The sequence below is a fragment of the Eulemur rufifrons genome, chromosome 24, assembly GCF_041146395.1.
Source record: "Eulemur rufifrons isolate Redbay chromosome 24, OSU_ERuf_1, whole genome shotgun sequence".
In the NCBI taxonomy this organism is placed as follows: domain Eukaryota; kingdom Metazoa; phylum Chordata; class Mammalia; order Primates; family Lemuridae; genus Eulemur; species Eulemur rufifrons.
The window spans coordinates 18,450,783-18,473,705 of NC_091006.1; the positions used below are offsets into that span (position 1 = coordinate 18,450,783).

Genomic DNA, 22,923 nt, shown 5'->3' on the forward strand with positions numbered 1-22,923 from the left:
ATTCATTCAATCATCAGCAGACATTTATGAAGCGCCTGCTCTGTGCCAGGCTCTGTTCTAGGCTGTGGGAGGCTAAAGTGAACAAAGCAAACACTCTGTGCTTATGGAAGCAGGAGATAGACAAGAAACATAAATAAATAAATTAAAAAGTAGTTAGAAGGCAATATGTACTTAAGAAAAAAGAAAAAGTAGGACAGAGAAGGTGACTTCATGCCAGTATGGGAAAGACGAATTGCAGTGTTAAATTGAGTGCTAAGGGTGAGTTGGAATCACTTCATTGAGGTGACATCTAAGCAAAGAACAGAAGGAAGTGAGGGAGCAAGCCATGCAGGTATCGAGGAAGAGCCTGCCAAGCAAAGCATTGTTTACTTTGCATGTTTTGCATTTATATAAATGCTATTGATCCCTTCAGAAATTTTGCCTTTTTTTTTGCTCCGTGTATTTATCACTGTGAGATTCGGGAGTTGCGGTCATGGTGCAGGTCCCAGCTTTGCCCACCGGGGATTGCGGGTGGGCACGGAGGTGGGCGCTGTGCACTCCACGTCCCAGAAGGCTCCACGGCGGGCTGCGGGTACCCGAGCTGTGCACGCACGTCGGAGGCTGCATGGACGGGCAGCATGCTCGGTCGGGAAAGGATGTGGGTTAATGAGGGCCACGGCCTCCGCCTCAGCAGATACAACTTCCTGGGCACGCAACAGAAACAAGTGTAGCGGTGTGGTTTTTATATGAGATGAAGGTATTGAACTGTCATGTTCATGTCTGAATGTCTCCGGTTATTGGGTAGGTAATAAAAGCAAGCTTCATGCATGAATTATTTGATATTCAATTACGTGTAGGGCTCTTTTGCCTTTTTCAACTAAATCACTAAGTATGTTATAATAAAGGTCCTCACAGCATTTGTGTTATATTAAAATTAGATAATCTTGCTTGGGTCGTTTTTTTCTTAAGTTTATTTAGTATTAGTATTTAACTTGGAGAATCTGCCCATGCTGTCAATTAGAATTGTCTATAAAAGTCTTAAAGCAAAACAGAATTGGAGACGGAGCCTTGGATTACCTTTTCTCATAGACCTCTCAAAACTCTCTGAGAAGGAGCTGCCCGAGGCAAGCCATATGTTTGACTGAGGTGAGACATGTTTACCACTTGAAATGTGGATATCTGCAAAGAGCACCCTTGATAAAAGTGACTCTATCTTAGAAAAAGACTTCGTTTTAAAAGGCATCATGCCAACAGAGACGAGATGTTTACAGCCTATACCTAATCAGATAAGGGAATAACACTTTACAGTCCCCACCAGACAACTCGAGGTCTATAAAAAGAGGATGTTTCTGGCCAGCCATTTCTATAGCAACTGTCCTGCCCTCACTCTGATAAGCAACTAGGCATGTGCCAGCAAAGGTTCTGCCAAATTAAGAGCTCTTCCTTGCAAGACATGGAATGCTCTGCTGACGACTGACCAAATCAGTCCAGGACGTTCCTGTCCACCTCACTTTCCTTGAACTGGTTCATTAACCCCCTTTCCCATCCCCTTTTTCTCTTGATGTTAAATATTACTTTGATGTAGAAATTTTCATCTAACATATTGATAAAATATATGATTATGTATGGTTTGCAATATTGACTGACTTGTGAAGTGGCTTGTGCCTGTGTGTTCTATAGTCAGAACCATTCACTCTGACTACTGAATGGGCAGTACTAAGAACTGCCTCCTTGGGAACTGTACCTAGCTCGTGATTTTTATGACTGAAATAGCATCAATAAAAGCTTGACATTGTGGAAAGAGAAACATGCGTGGACCTGGTTATCTCTGATCTTGCATGGCTCACAACAGTATCTTACAGAGCTCTGAGTCTGAATACTGTGGTACTTGAAGTGAGATATTTTTCATACCCTCATTCCTCCTGCCATGTTTCTGTACGTGGTGGATCTTTGAGATCCTATAAGAAATTTTTCAGAAAACTATTTATTAGAGAGAATTTTGGACATAAACAAGAGCAGACAGCAGAGGACAGTGAGCCTCCATGTCCCCATCTTGTAGCCCTGATCAACCCACAGCCAATCCTCAGAAGCCTCTCCATCATTTTGAATCATTTGAAAGCAAATCTCAGACCCTATACCATTTCACCTACTATATGTAATTCTAAAAGATAAGGACTGTTTTCTCACATAACCATAATCCCATTATTAAAACTACAAAAATTTTACCTCCTTTACATCACTGAATAGTCAGTATTCTAATTTGTAATTCTTTTTTTTAATAGTTTGATCTTTTTAAAAAATCAGGATATAACAAAAGTCCATACTTTATCATTGATTATCCTTTTTTCAGTAACAATTTGAGATATAGTTCACATACCATACGATTCATCCACTTAAATTGTACAATTCAAAGGTTTTTAGTATATTCACAAAATTGTGCAACACCCACCAAAATTAATTTTAGAACTTCGTCATCCACGAAAGAAGTGCTAAACCCCTAAGCCATCAACCATCAACCCGAAATCACTCTCTTCCCCAGCCCTAGGCAACCACTAATATATATCTCTATGGATTTGCCTATTCTGGATATTTCATGTAAGTGGAATCTTACAGTATGTGGTCTTTTGTGCCTGGCTTCTTTCGCTCAACGTTATGTTTTCAAGGTTTATCCATGTTGTAGCATGTGTCAGTACTTCATTCCTTTTTATTGTCCAATAACATTCCATTGTATGCATATGCCACATTTTGTTTATCCATTCATCAGTTGATGGGTATTTGGGTTGTTTTCACTTTTGGCCATTATAGGTAGCGTTGCTCAGCGAGGACTGGCTCGTGAGGATGGGCCTTGGGAGAGACGCCTGCTCTGAAGCTCCTTGCTCTGTCTTTCCCGCTGAGCCCAGCATCCTCGCCTCAACCAGTCTGGGGTATTTTGCTCTGGCTTCAGCAGGATGATGTAGCACTTGGGGATAAAGATGCCGCCCAGCAGCCCTGCAGTGGAGGCCAGGATAGAAAAGATCTCCACAGCCACAGTGGCCTTGCCCCGGGCACTGTGGTACAGGGGCAGGAAGGTTGTCCAGACGCTGCAGAAAAGCAGCATGCTGAAGGTAAGGAACTTAGTCTCGTTGAAGGCATCGGGCAAACCCCTGGCCAGGAAGGCCACAGAGAAGGTGACCCCAGCCAGGAGGCCCAGGTAGCCCAGCACGCAGTAGAAAGCCACACCAGAGCCCTCCTGGCACTGGATGACAATGTGGCTGGGCTCTGAGGCTGTGTCCCTTTCTGGAAATGGCGGGGAGGTGCCCAGCCAGACCCCACAGAGAACAACCTGCACCAAGGAGGCAATAAGGACTACCGAGGTAGAGGCGCCAGGTCGCAGGCACACCTGGACCCTGTCCCCCGGCCTGGTGACCCTGAAGGCCAGGACCACAGTGAGGGTCTTGGCCAGGATGGAGGAGACAGCCACAGTGAACACAATGGCAAAGGTGGTCTGGCGGAGGAGGCAAGTGGCAGCGGTGGGACGGCCAAGGAAGAGCAAGGCAGAGAGGGCGCAGAGGGCCAGGGAGGTGAGCAGCATGTAGCTGAGAGCTCTGTTGTTGGCCCTGACCACAGGTGTGTCCCAGTGCTTCAGAAACACCCCAAGGACCAGCAGCACCAGCCCAGCCAGCATGAGTGCTGCTGAGGCCAGTGTGAGGCCCAGGGGCTCGTCAAAGGCCAGGAAGATCTCTGTCCTGGGCAGGCAGTGGTCTCTGGTGTGGCTTGAGTACTGCTCCTCTGGGCACAGAAGACATTGCTTCATGTCTGTGGGAGACATACAGACCCCGTGTCTGCAACGTTATAGCAATGACACCAGCCATGTAGAGAGAGGGAGGCTCCCTATGCACCAACAGAGTGTTTCACATCTGTTAATACGTCGATGGATTATTCTGAAGTGCTAGTGCTAGGATGGGCCACACTGGAGCCTGAGGCATAGGTAAAATGCGCACCCTATATACATGTTTGTATTTGGGCCTTTTAATGGTTAATTTTTTTCCAAGTGGTAGTTGTAACTCTTCTTATTAGCAATTGTTATGGACGGAGTTGTGTCCCCCCAAAATTTATATGTTGATGTCCTAACCGCCAGTACCTCAGAATGTGACTTTCTTTGGAGATAGATAAATTGGATATGAGGTAATTAAGGTTAAATGAGAGGCCGGGCGCGGTGGCTCACGCCTGTAATCCTAGCTCTCTGGGAGGCCGAGGCGGGTGGATCGCTCGAGGTCAGGAGTTCAAGACCAGCCTGAGCAAGAGAGAGACCCCGTCTCTACTAAAAAAATAGAAAGACATTATATGGACAACTAAAAATCTATATAGAAAAAATTAGTCGGGCATAGTGGCGCATGCCTGTAGTCCCAGCTACTCAGGAGGCTGAGGCAGTAGGATCGCTTAAGCCGAGGAGTCTGAGGTTGCTGTGAGCTAAGCTGACGCCACGGCACTCACTCTAGCCTGGGCAACAAAGTGAGACTCTGTCTCAACAAAAAAAAAAAAAAAAAAAAAAAGGTTAAATAAGGTCTTTAGGGTGGGCCCTAATTCAATATGACTGGTGTCTTTATAAGAAGAGGAGATTAGGCCACAGGTACACACAGAGGAAGACATGGGAGGAAGAGCAAGAAGGCAGCCACCTACAAGTCAAGGAGAGAGACTCAGAAGAAACCAAACCTGCCAACACCTTGATCTCAGACTTCCAGCCTCCAGAACTGTGAGAAAATAAGTGTCTGTTCTTTAAGCCACCCGGGCTGTGGTATTTTGTAATGGCAGCCCGTGCAAACTAATACAGAAATTCTCACCAACTCTGCCACCCATCCTTTAGGAATTGTTTCAAATTACTGCTCTGAACCACAATGAGAAAGCTCCACGGCCCCACCAAATGGCTGAAGACTCAGAACTTGATGGCCAGTAAGAATGGGCACTGTGGTAGGCAGAATAATGCCCCTTGCCCAGAGATGTCTAAGCCGTGGAACCTGTGAATGTTATCTCACGTGCAAGGGACACTTCAGGTGTGATTAAGGTAAGGGTCTTGAGATGGGGAGACTATCCTGAATTACCTGGGTGGAACCAGTGTCATCACATGGGCCCGTAAAAGTGGGAAAGGAAGGAAGAAGGCGAAAGCAGAGAAATGTGGCAGACAAAGAGGCAGGAGAAATATGAAGCATGAGGGATGGGATCCACCACTGCTGGCTTTGAAGATGGAGGGAGCCCATGAGGCAAGGAATTCAGGCGGCTTCTAGAAGCTGAGAGTGACCTCTGATGACAGCCCTCATGGAACTGGGGTCCTCAGTCCTACAACCGCAGGGAGCTGAATCCTGCCAACAAGCAGCATGAGCTTGGAAGCAGATTCTTCCCCAGAGCCTGCAGTAAGGGACACATTCTTCCCAACACCTTGATTTTAGCCTCATGGAACCCTAAGCAGTGTACCCAACTGAAGCATGCTGTACCCACACTTTTAAACTGTAGAAATTGTGAGATAATAAATGTGTGGGGTTTTTTGTTGTTGTTGTTGTTGTTTGGGGTTTTTTTGTTGTTGTTGTTGTTTGTTTTTTTGAGACAGAGTCTCACTTTGTTGCCCAGGCTACAGTGAGTGCCGTGGCAACAGCCTCACTCACAGCAACCTCAAACTCCTGGGCTCAAGTGATTCTCCTGCCTCAGCCTCCCGAGTAGCTGGGACTACAGGCATGCGCCACCATGCCCGGCTAATATTTTCTATATATTTTTAGTTGTCCAGCTAATTTCTTTCTATTTTTAGTAGAGATGGGGTCTCGCTCTTGCTCAGGCTGGGTGTGTTGTTTTAAGCCAATAAGCGGGTGGTAATTTGTTGCAGCAGCAACAGGAAACTAATACAGGGGCAATTGGGCATTGCGTACACTTGTAGTGGGAATGTGAACTGGGACAACCACCAGCATCTGTTCAAGCTGCATGTACGTCTACCTGTGGCCCAGCAATGCCATACCCAACAGAAATTCACCCATGTGTCCCCAAAAGACACAGCAGCACTGCTCGTTACAGCCCCTGAGCAAGAGACTTCTCAAACCTCCCTCCCTGTTGGAATAGATGAAGAAGCCGTGGCCTATGCACACATTGGAATCTTGCCAAGGAGGAGAACAAGAGAGCCACAGCTACGCATAACCACTGCAGTGAATCTCACAAACATAACTCGGAGGAAAAAGTGAGAAACAAAAGGATGCTCACCATGGGATTCCACTTACAGGAGGTTAAAAAACAAGCAAAACTCACTGAAGCCAACAGAAGCCAGGATAGTGGCTACGTGGGCAAGGAAATGACCAGGAGGGCCTTCTGGGGGCAGGTCATGCTGTTTCTCGATGAGGGGGACAAAGGACGCTGAGTATTTGTTAGGGGAGGATTCATCAGGCTGCACACTTGTGACCCATGCATTTATCTGTGTAGTTCAATAAAACATTTACCTAAAAGTCCTTGTAACAGTGGCTTCCTAGCCAGCATTCCTATGTCCAAAGTCCACAGAAGGCTGGAGATTGTGCAACAAGTCAACTGGATTGGGAATTTGAGAGGCTGTGGGGGCTTTGATGGCCCCTCAGGATTCAGCCTCCACAAGCCCTTACCTGTTTGGTCTGCAAAGTGTCCCTCCGGGCAGCGGCTGCAGTCAAAACAGCAATGTGGGAACCCCTGTCGGGGAATCTGGCTGAACCCTGGAGCACAACTCCTGCTGCAGACAGAGCTGGGGACCTGGAGACAGACCAGCAGGGGTGTGATCAGTGACTGGCCCAGGGGCACAGGGCACATGTCCTGTCCTGAACCAGCCCAGAGAAGAAATCCAGTGTCCTTCCCACCCACAGGATGAGGCTGCTTTCAGGGGAAAAATCATTGCAGTTACATAGGGCAGGCAGACTGGAGAGGCTCCCATAAATGTAGCAAATGAGTAGACCCTTGGGAGGGGCTCTACCTGGCTCACCTGGCTGATGGAGGGAAAGCTTAGTCTCAGTATGAAATGGCACCTGCCCAGTCTCTCTGAGACTCCTGCATCAAGAATTACAGGTGCTGACCCCACAGACACACACAACCTTGCATTGTACCACCATTGGCCCTCCCATCTACACAGGACCTGACAAAGGGTGGTTCTGCCTCCATCAGCTTCGCCCCCACCTCCAGGCAGGAGTCAGAGGGAGGAAGGTGGTGAGAATGCCTTGGAGGGAAGTGTGGAATGCTAGGTTTCTCCCACCCTCAGAAGGGAGAAGAAGGCCCTTCCCAGCTCAAGCCAATTGGAAGGGACTTCAAGAGAATCCTCTGAACACTTATCCTGTGTCTGCTGGGTTTGCGGGGTGCAGAGCTGGGAGCCTGATTCTCACTTGGAACACCCGAAGGCCAACACTGCAGGTGCCCCCAAGAACAAGGAAGGCAAGGTTGCAGTGCAGGGGGCCACATGTCCACTAATGGTGGCCAGAAGGATGGGTGTGTCTATGGGCTGGAGTGGACACCTAGACACGCCTGTCCCAAGACAGCAACTGAATTTGTTAATAAATAAAAGGAGAACACTCATTCTGCCCACCTCCCAGAATCTCCACGGGAATGTTTGCTGAAGAGTATTGCCATCTTCCCAGGAAAACTATCTGCCTTTCCACTCAGCAGATCCTTAAATACAGACACAATGAAAACTACAAGAAACTCCTGATGCAAACTCTAATTTAACTTCTGTAGCTCTAAATTTTCATTTTTAGTGGTGAGTAAATGTTTTCTCTCCTCAGAGAAGGGTCTAGTGTGGCAAAATGGCATCTGAGTTACGACTCACTCAATCTGGAGTCGGATCTGCTCCATGGATCAAATAGGGACATGGACCACTGGCCTCTGTGTTTCCCCCTGACTGTAATACACCAGGACTGGGGTCATTTGTGCACCCAGGGAACTCACCTGGAGCTCCTTCTTCATCAAGTGGATTGTCATTCTGTCCCCCAAAGATGCTCTGGGGTTGACTGTGCCTATGTGGACAAAGTGGAATGGGCCCTCCGCAGTCTTCTGCCCACGCAGAATATCAAATTCTGTAACTACATCTCCGTTGGCATCAAACATGATCTCTGTCCCATCAGGGGTCTTGAAATGCACCTTCCTGAGGGGTCGAAGAAGCTGGGGATGGAAGGGTGATATGGTAGGTTGGCAGAGGCCAGTCCCTGGGGTCTGGCCAAGATGTCTCAGGCCATTAGGCACAGGAGGCACAGGGCCCATGACATCTGCAGGGGCTCATGAAAAGTCAACAAACATCATTGTCCATCCTGCTCACAACCATATGTATCTTCTGTCCTTAGAGTAGCATCTGGCACACAGTAGAGGCCCAGGAAACCTGAATGAGGCTAATGAAAACACCCCTTTCCTTGGCCTTGCCCCCCATGGTAACCTCACCAGCCAGCACCACATCTCCTGAGAGATCCCTTTTCAACTTGGCTGCAGTTTTCCACCTGCACCCTGAGTGGCTGGAGAAGATGCCCTGTGGGGTACCTCTCATCCCTACCATCAGAAGATGGTAGGTCAGAGGCTCTGTGAAAATTACATGCTTGATGAGTAAAGTTAACAAGCCACAATGTTTCAGACACTTAATGCGGCTCGTAACGGGTCAAGTAGCCTGGCCGTTGAAAGGCTGGAGTACTCGCCAGCTTCTGCGTTCTGTGGAAATGGTCAGAGAGGACAAACACCTATGAGCTTTCCTCTTAGAGCAGCTGCAAAGATCGAAGGAGGCATCACCACTAGGAATATTGGATAGGAGAAGCCACAGATCAAACACTGAGCATATCCAAGGCAACTGGCAGAAGGTATGTAGAGGCACAGTTAGCGGTGGTGGGAAAGGGCTCTTAGATACCATTAATTAGTAGAGAGGGTATGTTCATCAGGATGCACCCTGGTCTGCAATGCAGAGAGACGAGCAGGAGGCTCTTCCCACACAGACACGGGAGGCCCCTCTCTGGGAAACCTTAGCTGGTGCACGACCTCCTCTTATCAATAAAATGATAGTGAGAGAAGCCACATGATAGGGTTGCCTTTCCGATAAAATACAGGTCACCCAGTGAAATTTGAATTTCAGATAAACAACAAATAACTTTTAAGAATGTCTCATGCAATCTTGGGGGACATACTTATACTAAAAAATGATTCATTGTAACGCTGAAATTCACGTCTGATCAGGTATTTTGTGTTTTTGTTGGCTATCTGGCAACCCTACACGCAAATGAAGCATTGGGCTGGGGGCTCTGAGGAAATCATCTTCTCACCAGCTCTTCCCTGGAGGAGGGTCAGGGTTGGCCACCCCTGCAGGCGCCACAGGCTCCTGCCGACAGGCTCACCTGGCTGTGCTGGGAGCCGGGATCCCCAGGTGTGTAGATAACAACAGAACTAACCCTTCAGTTGGATTTTTGTGCATGGCTTGAGTTAGAATAATAACAGAATACAACTCAGTGCTTACCACCTGCTGGGTTCCATTCTAAGTACTTTATGTATATTAGCTCACAACCATCCAAGAGGTAGAATTAATATATTCTGTTTTACAAATGAAGTAACTGGGGCCCAGAGATGCAAGCACGACAATTTCTGCCTTGATTGTTCCCAAGTCACCAGCAACTACAGGAATAAGTTAGCCTCACCCAGGGTGCCAGTGGGTCTATGTGGGTTACCTCCTATCTGCAAGGAATTTTTAGTGTACAAAGGGCTTTAGCACTATCATCTGACTTAAGGTTCCCACCAACCTTGCGAGTGGACCTTTCTTTCTCCTATTTTGAGATGAGCTTACTGAGATTCAAGAGATAGAGTTGCCAGATAAAACACAGGAGGTCCAGGTGGATTTCAATTTCAGGTAAAAGGACGACTCCTTTTAGTACAAGTATATCCCATATAGTATTTGGTATATACTCATACAAAAAATTGTTTGCTGTTTATCTGAAATTCAAATTTAACTAGGCATCGTGTATTTGCTGAATAGAACAACGCCACACGGACGTGACTCATCTGAGGTCAGACAGTGAGGGTGGACTTAGGACACTTCATCCAGTGCTCCCACTGAGATGCTCAGGGCTGTGAGCATAAGGCCTCCTTCCTGAGGAGTGCTGTCTCTGTTCTACCTCCATAGCTCAGGCTGAGTGAATGCCTGGCTTTCTAACCTTCCCTGAATTGTCCACTCCACGAGTTTCTCTCTCACCTGCCAGGGCTGGAAGTGCCGAGTGTCTGCACACACCTCATCCTCACTTTCACAGGCCAGCAGATCCTGCAGGGCGTGGGCGATGCTGTAAACTGCCGAGTATGCAACATCTAATTTAATCACTTCTCGGAAAGGATGTTCCTGGACTGGCAGACTCTCATTCCCAGAGCAGAATCGGACTCCCCCCTGCACCGTGCTGTTTCCCGCTGGCTCCTGGCTCCCTTGGGGCCACTTGCATCTGAAGGTGACCTCCCAGAACCTCTTCATGAACATGTCTTCTGGGGTCCTGGTGGGGTGCAGGCGAGAGAGGAACTCAGGAAGCCCAGGGGCCAGGCTGGTGTGCTGCAGAAGGCTGAAGGAGCCCTGCAGGACCTGGGAGACGCCTGGCGTGTTCAGGGCAAACGCTATGTGCAGAGTCTCTCGGCTGACCCAGACCTGGCCCATGGTGCCACGGCCCAGCAAGCGCTGCAGGATGAGCTGGAAATTCGAGTTGCTCAGGAAGACCAGAATGATGGTGGCAGTGCAGTTCTCCATTTTGTGAACGATGGTGTTGATCTTCTCCAGGGACCGTAGGGAGGGGATGTGGAGGTGGAACTCAATGCAGACTCCAGCCTGGCCCAGCTCCCGGGTCACCAGAGAGCTGCTCTGCTGCCCAAAGTCATCATCCTGTGCCAAAATGCCAACCCAGGACCATTGGAAGTGGAGCACCAGCTGGGCCAGTGCGTGAGAGGACATGAGGTCACTGGCCAGGGTCCGAAGGAAGGACGGGAACTGGGTCTTGTCACTGAGGCTGGCCAGGGTGGATGAGTAGCTGACCTGCAAGGGAAGGGGCCAGGGCAATAGGAGAGGGTGAGAGCCGGGAACTCAGGCACAGGTGACGGTCAGGGTGGAATGGGGGAATGTGGACAGAGTGAGAACACAGTGCGGGTGACCCCTCATCTCAGTTTTGCTACTGAAAGCCCCACATCCCATGAACACCCTCAGTGGGCAACGGGGGATCAGAGCCTGGGGTGCAATCGTCTCTCAGAAGGGAGCGGCTGTTGGATTGCCCAGCCCAGTGTGTCTCCAGTGTCAGTGTGGGACCTTGTTAAGGCTCTGCTCAGAAGGCAGGGGTGGGACCCCAGGGTTTGCATCCCTGACAATCTTCCAGCTGATGATGATTCCCGGTTGACACTTTTGAGTAGCAAGGTCCTAGTGCACCAGACAACCGTCTAGATTACAATTTTGAAAATGTAGACGCTTGGACCAGCTCCCCCCTCCCCATTCCCTCATTTACTAGTTGGATAAACCATGTCACTGAGGGTCCATCCCTCATTGTAGGAGAGTTTGCATGAGAATTTCTGGAAATGCTGCTCCTGTGCCCCTCGCCTGCTGGATAAGCCCAGACACACCCCTTTGTGGCTCCTTCAATGCAGCCCAGGGGAAGCTGAACTTGACCTTCATTCCTCTCAGTGTCCCTCCTCTTTGCCCACCTCACGCCATATTCCACATCTCCGTTTCCCGCCAGGCGGTGTTCTGAGTCTAGCTCTGTCTTGCACAGAGCTGAGAGATTGTTCTCCATCGGTGCTGGCAATGATTTGGAACCTGCTCATGTGGTCTGGCCATTTAGTGACCTTTGTGGCCTGAGAGATGACAGGGAATCTGGTCAGTCAGTGTTGGCTTGTTTGTCAATTTGTCAATGAAGACACCACTCCACGTGCCCCACAAGAGAGAAGAGCTCTGTGAAACTGGGGCCAGCGGAGTTTTTTGTGTGTGTTTGCTTTTGGGTCCTGGCTGAGGTACAGAAAGAAGCTGCTCCGTCTGTGGGTGTCTGTGGTGGATAAAGGTCTTTCATGCCCCTCGTGTGAGTGCAAAACATGCTCCTCCCACCAGAGGGCAGTAAAGACCTGGGTTACCTGGAGGTTACACTGTCTCTGCCAATGGTCCTCTGGCCTGACTGGCTCATGCAGATGGATTAGGCTGACGCAGTCTCATAAGGCTGCCAGATTTGGGGAATAAAAACACAGGATCCTCAGTTAAATTTGAATTTAGGATAAACAACAAATAATATTTTAGTATAAGTATGTGCCATGCAATATTTGGGACAAAAATTATTCGCGTTGTCTATGTGAAATCCAAATTTAACTGGGGGTCCTGTATTTTACCTGGCAACCCTACATATATAGGGAAACAAGAGTTTCTTGAGTTACGGTCAAGAAGTAGAGTTTCTAATCCTTTAAATGTGCTTGAATTTAAAAGGAAAAGAAGAAGAAAGAACAATCTCCTCGCAGAAACCTCCAGCTCAGAAGGATTTTATGTAAGAATCCAAGTTGGAGGTAATTAGAGTAAATCCTTGGACAAATCGGGCTGGTTGGATCATTTGGGGTTAAAACACCTCTGACGGCAGTGTGGTTACTTGCAGAGGTTCTTAACAGTCGGTCCCCTTCTCATCAGGATAGAACTGGACTAATTAATTGATTGTGCGATCGAGCACACACTCAAAGAGTCTCACTTGAGAAGAAATCCCCTCCGCCCGACAACCTGCCAGGAAGAGCAAAGGTTGGGCTTTGCTCTGCAGTCCCAGCACCCAGAAAGCCCCCCAGGAAATGCCCCTCAAACTTGATCTGTGACTTACAGAGCCCCAGCTACACAGGTAGGAAGTCCTCCCCCGGCAGGCCAGGAAACCTAGTAAATTTAAGGCATTCAAAGATAGAGGAATTCACTCAAATTTATAGGTTACACAGTCAAAAATAAGTAAACGTGGGCCGGGCGCGGTGGCTCACGCCTGTAATCCTAACACTCTGGGAGGCCGAGGTGGGCGGATCGTTTGAGCTCAGGAGTTCCAGACCAGCCTGAGCAAGAGCGAGACCCCATCTCTAGTAAAAATAGAAAGAAATTATATGGACAGCTAAAAATATATATAGAAAAAATTAGCCGGGCATGGTGGTGCATGCCTGTAGTCCCAGCTACTCGGGAGGCTGAGACAGGAGGATCACTTGAGCTCAGGAGTTTGAGATTGCTGTGAGCTAGGCTAACGCCACGGCACTCACTCTAGCCTGGGCAACAGAGTGAGACTCTGTCTCAAAAAAAAAAAAAAAAAAAAAAAAAAGTAAACGTGAAATGGAGTTGTTACACAATGTTAGTGGGAATGTAAAATGGTGTAGCCACTCTGGAAAACACTGACAGATCCTCCAACAGTTAAGCATAGACTTTCCATCTGACCCAGGAATTCTACCTGTACACCCAAGAGAACTGAACAGCCACTGCATGGCCATTCACAGCAGCATTATTCACAATAGCCAAAGCGTGGAAACAGCTCAAATGTCCATCACCTGAGGAATGGATAAACAAAATGTGGTCTGTGCACACACTGGAGTATTAATATCAATCACCAATGGGAAGGAACAAAAGTTGGAAACAGGCTACAACGTGAATGAACCTTGAAAACAGCACATTCCGTAAAAGAAGCTTATCACAAAAGACCATTTAGTGTCTGATCCCATTTATAGGAAATGTCCAGAACAAGCAAATCCATAGAGACACAACACAGATCAGTGGTTGCCAGGGGTAGGGGTGATGGGAAATGGTGGCTGGTGTGGTTGGGGTTTCTTTGTGGGGTGATGAAAATGTTCTCAAACTGCTTGTGGTGATGGTTGCACAGCTCTGCATGTACTAAACGCCATTGAATCGCTTGAGTGAGTTGTATGGTAAGCAAATTGTATCTCAATTAACCTGTTAAAAATATAAGCAGAAAAGAAAAGGTGGCCCTTGGACACAGCCACTATTCTGGGCTTGACACCGAGGACTTGAGATTCAGGAAGCATCAACAGGAAAGAGATAGAGCTAGTGGCAGGAGCCCACGGCCCAGATACAAATTCCAGCTCTAGCACCTCCCGGCTGGGTGAGCTGGGACCTGTCATTGATTTTTCTCTAAACCTCAGCTTCATCATCAGTGCACTGGGAATTATTGTGCTCCTGAAACAGGGTTATGTCGAGGAAGAGAGCAGTGTCAGGCCCGTGGAGCATTAGCAGGGAACCTAGGCCCATAGCGGCAGCATCTCAACATTACCTATCACTACTGTCCTCCTTACCATCCTCATTGTTTGTGACGGGAAAAGGCTGTGGATGACTCACCTGGGGAAATTTGTAGAGCCCCAGAAGCCTGGCCATGGGAATGGAAACCACTGAGCGAGTGTCTCCAACCAGGGCAGCCCGGGGAGGGCTGAGCCCACACGTGTAGTTGGGGATGGGCTCCTCGCACCCTGTGAGGAAGCCCATGGTCTCATGGAGGGCTCCGTGCACTGAGTCCCCCGAGTTCCGGATGGAGAAGCCCAGCGTGAGGTTAGGAAGCAGGTGGGTATCTCTGTTGATCTCCTCAATAGCAAAGACGAAACCCTGAGCCACCTGGTATCCCCACGTGGAGACACTGAGGGAGAGAGAAGTCATGTGGATTGTTTGCTGTGGTGCAGATGTGGCCAGTGACTATGGGGTACCCATACACTCGAGGGGGGTGACCATATCTGGCCCCACAAACACCGTGCATAACTTTTAGGTGCAGCATCAATCAGAACAGGCAAAGGAGTGGGAGGATGGGGAGGCATTGGTTCAAGGGTACCAAGTTCCGTAAGACAGGAGGAATAAGTTTCAAGATCTATTGCACGGCATGGTGAGTATAGTTAATAATAATTAATGTCTATTTCAAAATCTCAAGAGAATACATTTTAAATGTTTGCATCACCAAAAGAAATGATAAGTATATGAGGTGATGGATGTGATTAATTTGATTTGATTATTCCATGTTATATACATATACCAGAACATCACATTGTGCCCCCCAAATATATACAATTATTATTCATTGATTAGAAAAAATAACATGACTATTTCAATGGATGGCAAGAATGTGGGACAATAGGAAGTCTCGTGCATTTCTGGTGGGAATGCACATGGTGCAGTTACTTTGAAAAACGCTTTGGCAATTTTTTAATAAAGGTAAACATATTCATTGCATAAAAAAAAAAAGAAAGAACAACCAAAAGGACTGTCAGGAACTCCCGTTGTCAAGAAAGGCACGTTGGGAACACAGTACAGACATGGGAGATGGGCATGTGGTACATGAAGCCTAGGGGCTGATCCACTCAGGAAGAGATTCGTTCATTCCACCAACACTTATTCATTCAACAAACACACCCACCGTGTGCCTGGTGCTATTCTAAGCACCAAGGGTCAGCAGTGGACAGGAAAGACAAGAATCCCTGCCTGGTCCATGCAGCGCAGACACAAGGAGGAAACCACGTTTCAGAGAAAAGACAGACAAGAAAGCAAAGCGGAGAGAAGGGCAGAGGTTGGACCTGGGGAACGACTGACCTGGATTCAGACAGGAAGGATGACCCTGAGAATCAGCCACTGCCTGAGGCCTCGGAGGAGGGCTCTGGAGGTGCCCTCGGCCTTCAGGGGCCCCACCAACCCCAGCAGCCACTCACCTGGAAGATGCCAGCCCGGCTGGCGGGGCAGTGAAATCGAACAGGGTAACATTGTAGAAGTGAAAGATGGAGAAGCTGCCTCCAACCACCACATCCCCAGGACGGTCAAAGCGGGGGCTCTGCCCTGGCTCCTGCCAGCCCGTTGGCCCACAAAAGGCCACCCCAGAGAGAGACCCCACGAGGGTGGGAAGCAGAAAGCACAGCCACATGGCTGGAACAGCAGCCTAACAGCTGGTGACGCAGCAGCCCCTGTGTGGGGCGTTTTGGATGGACAGTGAAGGGGCTTTTACCTGGGAGCTCACCCTCCATCTGGGACCTGGGAGCTGGGGACACACCTGGAGCCCTGGCCTCAACTGGGGCTGGGTGGCCACTAAACCCCAGGGCCATTAGAAGTTGTTCTTCCTTCTCCTGTGGCCTCCTTTCCTCCCCTTAGCCAAGGATAACAGCTCTCAGGCCTCCTCTGCAGACTTTGGGGAGGAGCCAATGAGTCCTCACTGTGTCCTCAGGGACCCTGCAAGCCTGGGGGCAGCTGTGCTGTAGTTCCCAGGATGCTGTTTCTGGAGAGAGCCCCCAGGAGGGTACAAGAGGCAGAGAGCCTCCTGAGCCCCTCCTGCCTCATCTGGAGATGGGGACATCCCCAGAGCTTCCAGTGGCCCTGGGCCAAAAACTCTCACCCCAGGGTCCCCAGGCAGGGACAAAGTGTGTTCGGCCCCAGGAGGCAGCTGCAGGGCTGGCCCAGGCTGAGCTGGCGTCTCTGTGGTCGGAGAGGCTGGCTGTGAGCAACTCCCTAACACAGAGCAGGACGGCTTGTGCTTACATCTCTCGAGGCCTGGTTACAGCTCTCTGTGCCAGAAGAAACACTCAACTAACATCATTAGCCATCAAGGACATGCAAAGAGGGTGGGGGTGGTAGCTCATGCCTGTAATCCCAGCACTCTGGGAGGCCAAGGTGGGAGGATCGCTTGAGCTCAGGTATTCAAAACCAACCTGAGCAAGAGTGAGACCCCCGTCTCTACTATTAATAAAAATAGAAAAAATTAGCTGGGAATCGTGACACGGGCCTGTAGTCCCAGCTACTTGAGAGGTTGAGGCAGGAGTATCCCCTGAGCCCAGAAGTATCCCCTGCAGTGAGCTGTGATGATGCCACTGCGCTCTACCTGGGGCAACAGTGCAAGACTCTGTCTCAAAAAAGAAAAAAAAAGGACATGCAAACAGCACAGTGAGGGGATACCCCTTCACATCCACTAGGATGGCTATCATAACAACAACAAAACATTAACGAAAGAGAAAAAAAGCAAAAACTAACAGATGTTGCCGAGGATGTGGAGAAATTGGAACACTTGAACATTGCTGGTGGGAATGTAACATGGTGCAGCTGCTTTGGAAAACTGTCTGGTGGCTCCTCAAAATGTTAATCATAGAGTTACTACAGGACCCACCAGTTCCACTCCTTGGTACATGTACAAGAGAAATAATAATGTATGGCCACACATAAATGTTTACAGAAGCATTACCCAAAAGAGCCAAAAAGAGGGAACAATCCCCAAGGCCTCCCAAGGGATGGATGGAATGTGGTTCATCCACCCAGTGGAACATTATAAAGCCACAAAAAGGAACAAGTCCCAATACATACTATTATACAATGTGGCTGAGCCTTGAAAACACCAAGCTAAGTGAAAGAAGCCAGACAAAAAAGGCCACATGTTATATGACTACATCCAACTGAAATGTCCAGAATAGGCAAATCCATCGACCTAGATAATGTCTACATAGGGTATCTGTCCCATTAGAAAGTGGCTGCCAGGGGCTGGGGAGAGGAGGGAATGGGGAGTGACTGATAATGGCCACGGGGTTCTTTTTGGGGGGATGGGAAGGTGTTGGAATTAGTGGTGATGTTTTCACAACTTTGGGAATGTACTAAAATATTGAGTTGTACATTTTACAAGAGTGAATTTAGTGATATGTGAATTATATCTTAATAAAGCTCTTATTTAAAAAAAAAAGGTGAAGAGAAGAAAATCAAACTAACGGACATTAAACAGAGCTTATCACTTTGGAAAAAACACATCAAAAAAAAGCATTAATAGAACTGGTCGCTGGGGGGCACCTGTGAGGCTTGATAATGGTGCGCTCCCTTGTCCCTGTAGCTCCCTCCCTCCTACCCCGGTTAGTATACGAGGACAACAGGACTGTCCAGTCCACGGGTGGCAAAGGGGGCCCACGGAGGTGCTTGGTTTGGCTGCAGAGAGCATTATTCAGAATTGAGAAAACTAGATCAGGGGTTCTCAACCTTGAATTATTGACATTTTGCACCAGATAATTCCTGTGGTTCGGCGCTGTCTAGTGCGCTGTATGAGATTTAGCAGCACCCCTGGCATCCACCCGATGAATGCCAAAGTGACACCATTTACCCCAAGGTGTGACAACCAAAAACGTCTGCAGACATTGCCAAATGTTTCATGGGGGATTGAGGACCAGTCCCTGTTAAGAACCCATGTATTAGAGAATCCAGATTTCTAGCTTTACCCCCAGTTCAGAAGATCTTGCACCAAGGGATGCAGCCTGCTCTGACAAACATGGACTAGGGCTGAGCTGCAGGTATCCCTCAGCCCGGGTCCTGCCTTACTCACCACAGTACCCACTGCTCCCTATTGCCTCCCAGTCCCCAGATACAGGCTCCGCAGCAATTCACACAGGTCTGAACTGCACATCTCCTTAGAACAAACACTTCTTTTTTTTCAATTCTCTATCCAGACAGAAAATTCCAACACCATAGTATTCTAAGAACAATAGAAGAAATGGAAATCTTTGTAGAAATGTGTTTCATGAGTATCTATGGTGGATCTGATCATTCTCACTACAGGATGATTTAAGAACCAGCCAGAGGAGTTGGGGACCTGGGTCTTCCAGGGTATGTTGTCTCTGCCTGCAAAGCCCTTTCAGGGGATAGCTGTCCAGGGGGTACCAGGGGTTCCTCCAATGAACTCCCTGTCTTCAGCACCCAGCCCCAGCCCATGAGGAGGCAGAGAGTCCTGAAGGACCATCTCTCCAGCAACTCTAAGAATATACTCAATGTTAATTTTAAGCCTAATGGTGAAGGGGAAAAAGTAGTGTTTTCACATAAAAATACAAACCCTCCAGTTGTATTTGTAAACAAGCTCTGCTGGATCTTGGTTTTCCCCCGTCTGTGTTAACAAGCCCATTTGTCAGTCTCCCAAGACCTTAATCTGGAAGAGTTCATGGAAAAACCAGACAAACATGCATGTGGGCTATAAAGACATTCGTCACAGTGTTATTTGTAACAGTGAAAAATTGGAAATGAGAGTGGTTTTGGACTGATTATGGGAATGAGGATAAATGATGATGATGATGATGGTGGTGATAACAATGGTGGTGATGATGTGTTGGTAATGATGGAGGTTATGACTTCAACTTACAGTCATAGAGGGATGAATATGAGGCTGACACCACCCCCGGGGCTTTTAAGGGATTCATTCATTTTGTCTGCTATAAGGGGTCTCATTGTAGTGTTACTCAGCACAGCTCTGATTGCTCAGGTAACGAACATATTTCCATGAGTTATGTGACCATTCTAGTTCCCCTTCTGTGAATTACATTCACAGAAATTTCAGACATTTAGCTCATTTAGTATATATTTCTCTTGGTGATTCTCATTATTTTAAAAATTTAATCTGTAAACTCAGGACTCAGTCATTCTCCTAGCAGGTATTCTCAAGGAGAAATGAAAACCAATGTCTACACAAAGACTTGTACCCAAATGTTCAATGCAGCTTTATTCATTCAAGCTCCAAACTGGAAGCAACTTAAAATGTTCGTCCCTAGGTGAATGGAGAAACAAACTATGGTAGATCCCTACTGCTGCTTTCTGTATTGGTGCTTTTTCACTGCTGTATAATATTCCACTGTGTGAACAGAGCACAGTGCAGCTAGGTTTCTCCAGAGGGCTCTTGGCTCTTCTGTAGAGCAATGCTGCCACATTCTTACGCTTGTCTCCATTGCCCATGTGCTCAAGTGTTTCCAGGGAGCTAGCCTAGATTCAGCAAGTTTGGGTCACAGTGTATGTGTATGTTCAACTGAAGTAGAAAATGCCAAAATGTTTTCCAAAGCTCACCACTTTACACTCCACCAACAATGTGGAAGAGGGGATGAGAGCCACAGTCTCTCCATCCTTGATTTATGAGATCTCTAAGTGTTTTCCAACCTAGTGAGTGTGAGATAAAACCTCACTGTGTTCTTGATTTGTGTGCCCCTGATTGCTAATCAGATGACGCCTCTCTTCACAGGTTTGTTAGCCCCATGTACATAGGAGAGTGTCTTTCTAAGCTTGGGGCAGGGATAGTGAGCAGTTTTTGTGTCTTGTTTGAGAAAGCCATCCCTACTCCCAAGTTTGAAATATTCTCAAATATTTCCTATTAAAAGCTTTAATATTTTGCTTTCAGTTTCATGCCCCAGATCCATCTGGAGTTGATTTTTTGAGCATATTGTGATCACATGAGGTCTTCCTTTAAAAAGATTCAAAGAGCGGTCCTTCAAATTGGGACCCTGGGTCTTCCTCTCACCAGCTTCAACAGAAACAGTTCTGCATCTTTTAAATAACAATTTTATTGGGATGTAATTCACATAGCATAAAATTCATCCTTTTACAGTTCAGTAGGTTTTATTTCTTATTTATTGAGACAGGGTCTCGCTTTGTCATCCAGGTAGGAGTACAGTGGCACCATCACAGCTCACTGCAGCCTCCAACTCCTGGGCTCCAGCGATCCTCCTCTTTGGCCTCACAAAGTGCTGGGATTACGGGTGTGAGCCACCCATGCCCGGCCCCAGTTCAGTACCTTTTAGTATATTCCCAGTGTTGTGCATCCATCACCACAATCTAATTCCAGAATATTTTCATCACCCACAAAAGAATCATCATTCCCCCTTCCTCTAGGCCCTGGCAACCACAATGGTTCTGCTTTTAGCTCATTATTTTTTGGATTGGAGTTTCAGGTAAGATTCCATCTGGGACAAAGGTTTCTGCTGCTTACAAAAAGTCTGGAAATCTCTGCCTGGCACCAGAGCTGCCTCCCAAGGGATCTAGAGTTCTAGTGGCCTGTGGCAGTATCTTTCATTATGACTCTAGAGACAAATTAAGTCAATATTCTCTCAAAAGAGATTTTTCCAGTGGGTCACAGAGTTTTAAATGCACAAATGAGCCTTCACTGCCCCAAATAGCCAGGCCAATTTCAGCTACCAAGAAAATGAACCAGGGGACCCATGTCATTACAAGTCCCTAATTTATAAGGAGAATAATAAGCCCTCAGCACCCTTATTTTGTTTTTCCAACTGTAGCTTTTGCACATAGTGGCACTTGCATACAATACTCCAGGGACCACCAGCCCGCAGGAGATGATACAGAGGTATAGCCCTGACCACTTAGCTAAAGCAGCCCCTCTCTGCCATTCCTGGGACTTTCTATTTCCAGGCCCCGTTTTATTTTCTTCTGGGCACTTACACTTCCAGCAAGCATCTGCTTTATTTACTGGTGTGTGTCCGCTGCACTCTGGGCTTCCGAAGGGCCCAATCTGCATCAGTGCTAATCACTGATGTGCTCCCTGTCTCAGTGCCTAGAACAACAGGTGGTACACGTAGGCACTCAATAACCAGCTGTTCAGTGGATGAATGGTGCTCAGTCCCAGGCCCGAGGGGGTGAGTCCTGGTTTCCTTCCATAGCTCAACCCTCTTGCTTCCTCATCTCAGCACTGGGCAGCTCCAGCCATCCCCATCTCAGTCCTAGAGTTGAGCCATCTCCTTAAATATTTATCTCCCCCCATCTGATCTTCAGATAAAAATGAGTAATATTTGGAACATAATTATAAGATATACTATTAATATTTAATATAGTATTTAGTATTAGTATTAATATTTAGTATAAGTATGCCTCAAATATACCTCTGGGACATATTTATACTAAAAAAATTATTAGTCATTTATCTGAAATTCAAATTCAACTAGGTGTGGTCCTATATTTTTATTCGCTAAGTGTGGCAACCCTGCACTGGCACATATTTATATTGTAGACATATTTATATTAAAAAATTATTTGTATGAAATAACTTACATAAAACGCATTGTAAATATGCTAAACACGGGACACACTAATACTAAGAAAGTATTCGTGGTTTATCTAGAATTTACATTTGAGATTTCTTTTTGTTTACTACATCTGGCAACCCTACTATGGGACATAGTTACACTGAAAATTACTTATACTCAAATATTTACATTAAAAAGTTTCAAAAATATACTAAATATGAAATACACTAATACTAAAAATAATATTCATTGTTATCTGAAATTCAAGTCTAACTGGGCATCCTGTACTTTTATTACTTAAATCTGACAATACTATTCTGGGACATACTTATACTAAACATATTCGTATTAAAAGAACTTTTAACATACTAATATGAGACAGAGTAAAAAAGCAAAAAGATCGATGTTTACCCGGAATTTCTGGCCTGCGGTGGCCGGCACAGTAGTCCCTCCGCAGGGCACCGCCCTCCGACCCGCGCGACTCGTTGCCAAGGCGACGGAAGCCCCTCGGCGGGGGCGGGACACATCCCGGGCACCTTCCGATTAGCTCTGGCAGCTCGTGCGTCACAAGCCCGCCCTGCCGGGGCCCGCGGTGTGTGACGTACCAATGGCTGGCGCCAGCCGCACGCTAGGTGCTGGGAGGGTGCGCTGCCCAGCGAGGGTCGCCACGACGGAGCGCCCCAGGCCCGAGCGCAGCCTGTGCGCGGTGAGTCCGCCGCGGCCCGGCCGGCCGTCCGGCCTGTGCGCCCGTCGGGCCAGCAGACTCCGGGGACGGGCTGCGGGCGCCACGTCGGCGGGAGCTGGCCGGGATCGCGTTAGCGGAAGCGCGCGGGGAGAGGAATACGGACCCGGTCGGGGGTCGCCCCCGAGGCCGGCAGCAGGGCCGGGACCCTCTCGTGGGGTCCCGATGTCGCCAGGAAACGAAGCGGGAGGCTAGAGGCTGCGCGAGGGGCTTGAGGTGTTGGGAGGCTGAGGTCGATGTGGGGCGGGGGCGGTGGGCCGCCCGTTTCCGCCGGGCCCTCGGCCACTTGACATACCCTGTCTGTTGGGGCAGAAAGCCCCTCCACCCGCCTGCCTCTGTCCGCTCCAGACCCGCTCAGCCCAGCCCACGCTCTCCCCTGCCGTTTCCCCGCACCCGACCAGCAGCCCCCACCGGACCGGCTGTCCCCGACCCATCTCCCACCGGGCCCGCAGCCCCCGACCCAT

The 22,923-nt window shown here is 48.1% G+C and overlaps 1 protein-coding gene across 1 annotated transcript; it reads right to left on the reverse strand.

Annotated features, from left to right (window-relative positions):
- Positions 1–2,794: 2,794 nt before the first annotated feature.
- On the reverse strand, positions 2,795–22,923 carry LOC138374261 (vomeronasal type-2 receptor 26-like). Its single transcript, XM_069456971.1, has 9 exons — positions 22,755–22,923; positions 22,323–22,517; positions 16,117–16,178; positions 15,622–15,752; positions 14,273–14,564; positions 10,160–10,975; positions 7,891–8,103; positions 6,588–6,711; positions 2,795–3,774 (listed from the first exon to the last, which is right to left on the reverse strand). The coding sequence occupies exons 1-9, from the start codon at positions 22,921–22,923 to the stop codon at positions 2,795–2,797; spliced, it is 2,982 nt and encodes a 993-aa protein (XP_069313072.1).

Bases quoted from the DNA above. Each gene is read 5' to 3' on its own strand.
- LOC138374261 (XM_069456971.1), bottom strand. From the start codon at position 22,923: ATGGGTCGGGGGCTGCGGGCCCGGTGGGAGATGGGTCGGGGACAGCCG. The intron at 14,565-15,621 runs GTGAGTGGCTGC...TCTCTCCCTCAG, and splicing joins GCCGGGCTGGCATCTTCCAG to TGTCTCCACGTGGGGATACC. The intron at 8,104-10,159 runs GTGAGAGAGAAA...TTCCATCCCCAG, and splicing joins GGCACTTCCAGCCCTGGCAG to CTTCTTCGACCCCTCAGGAA.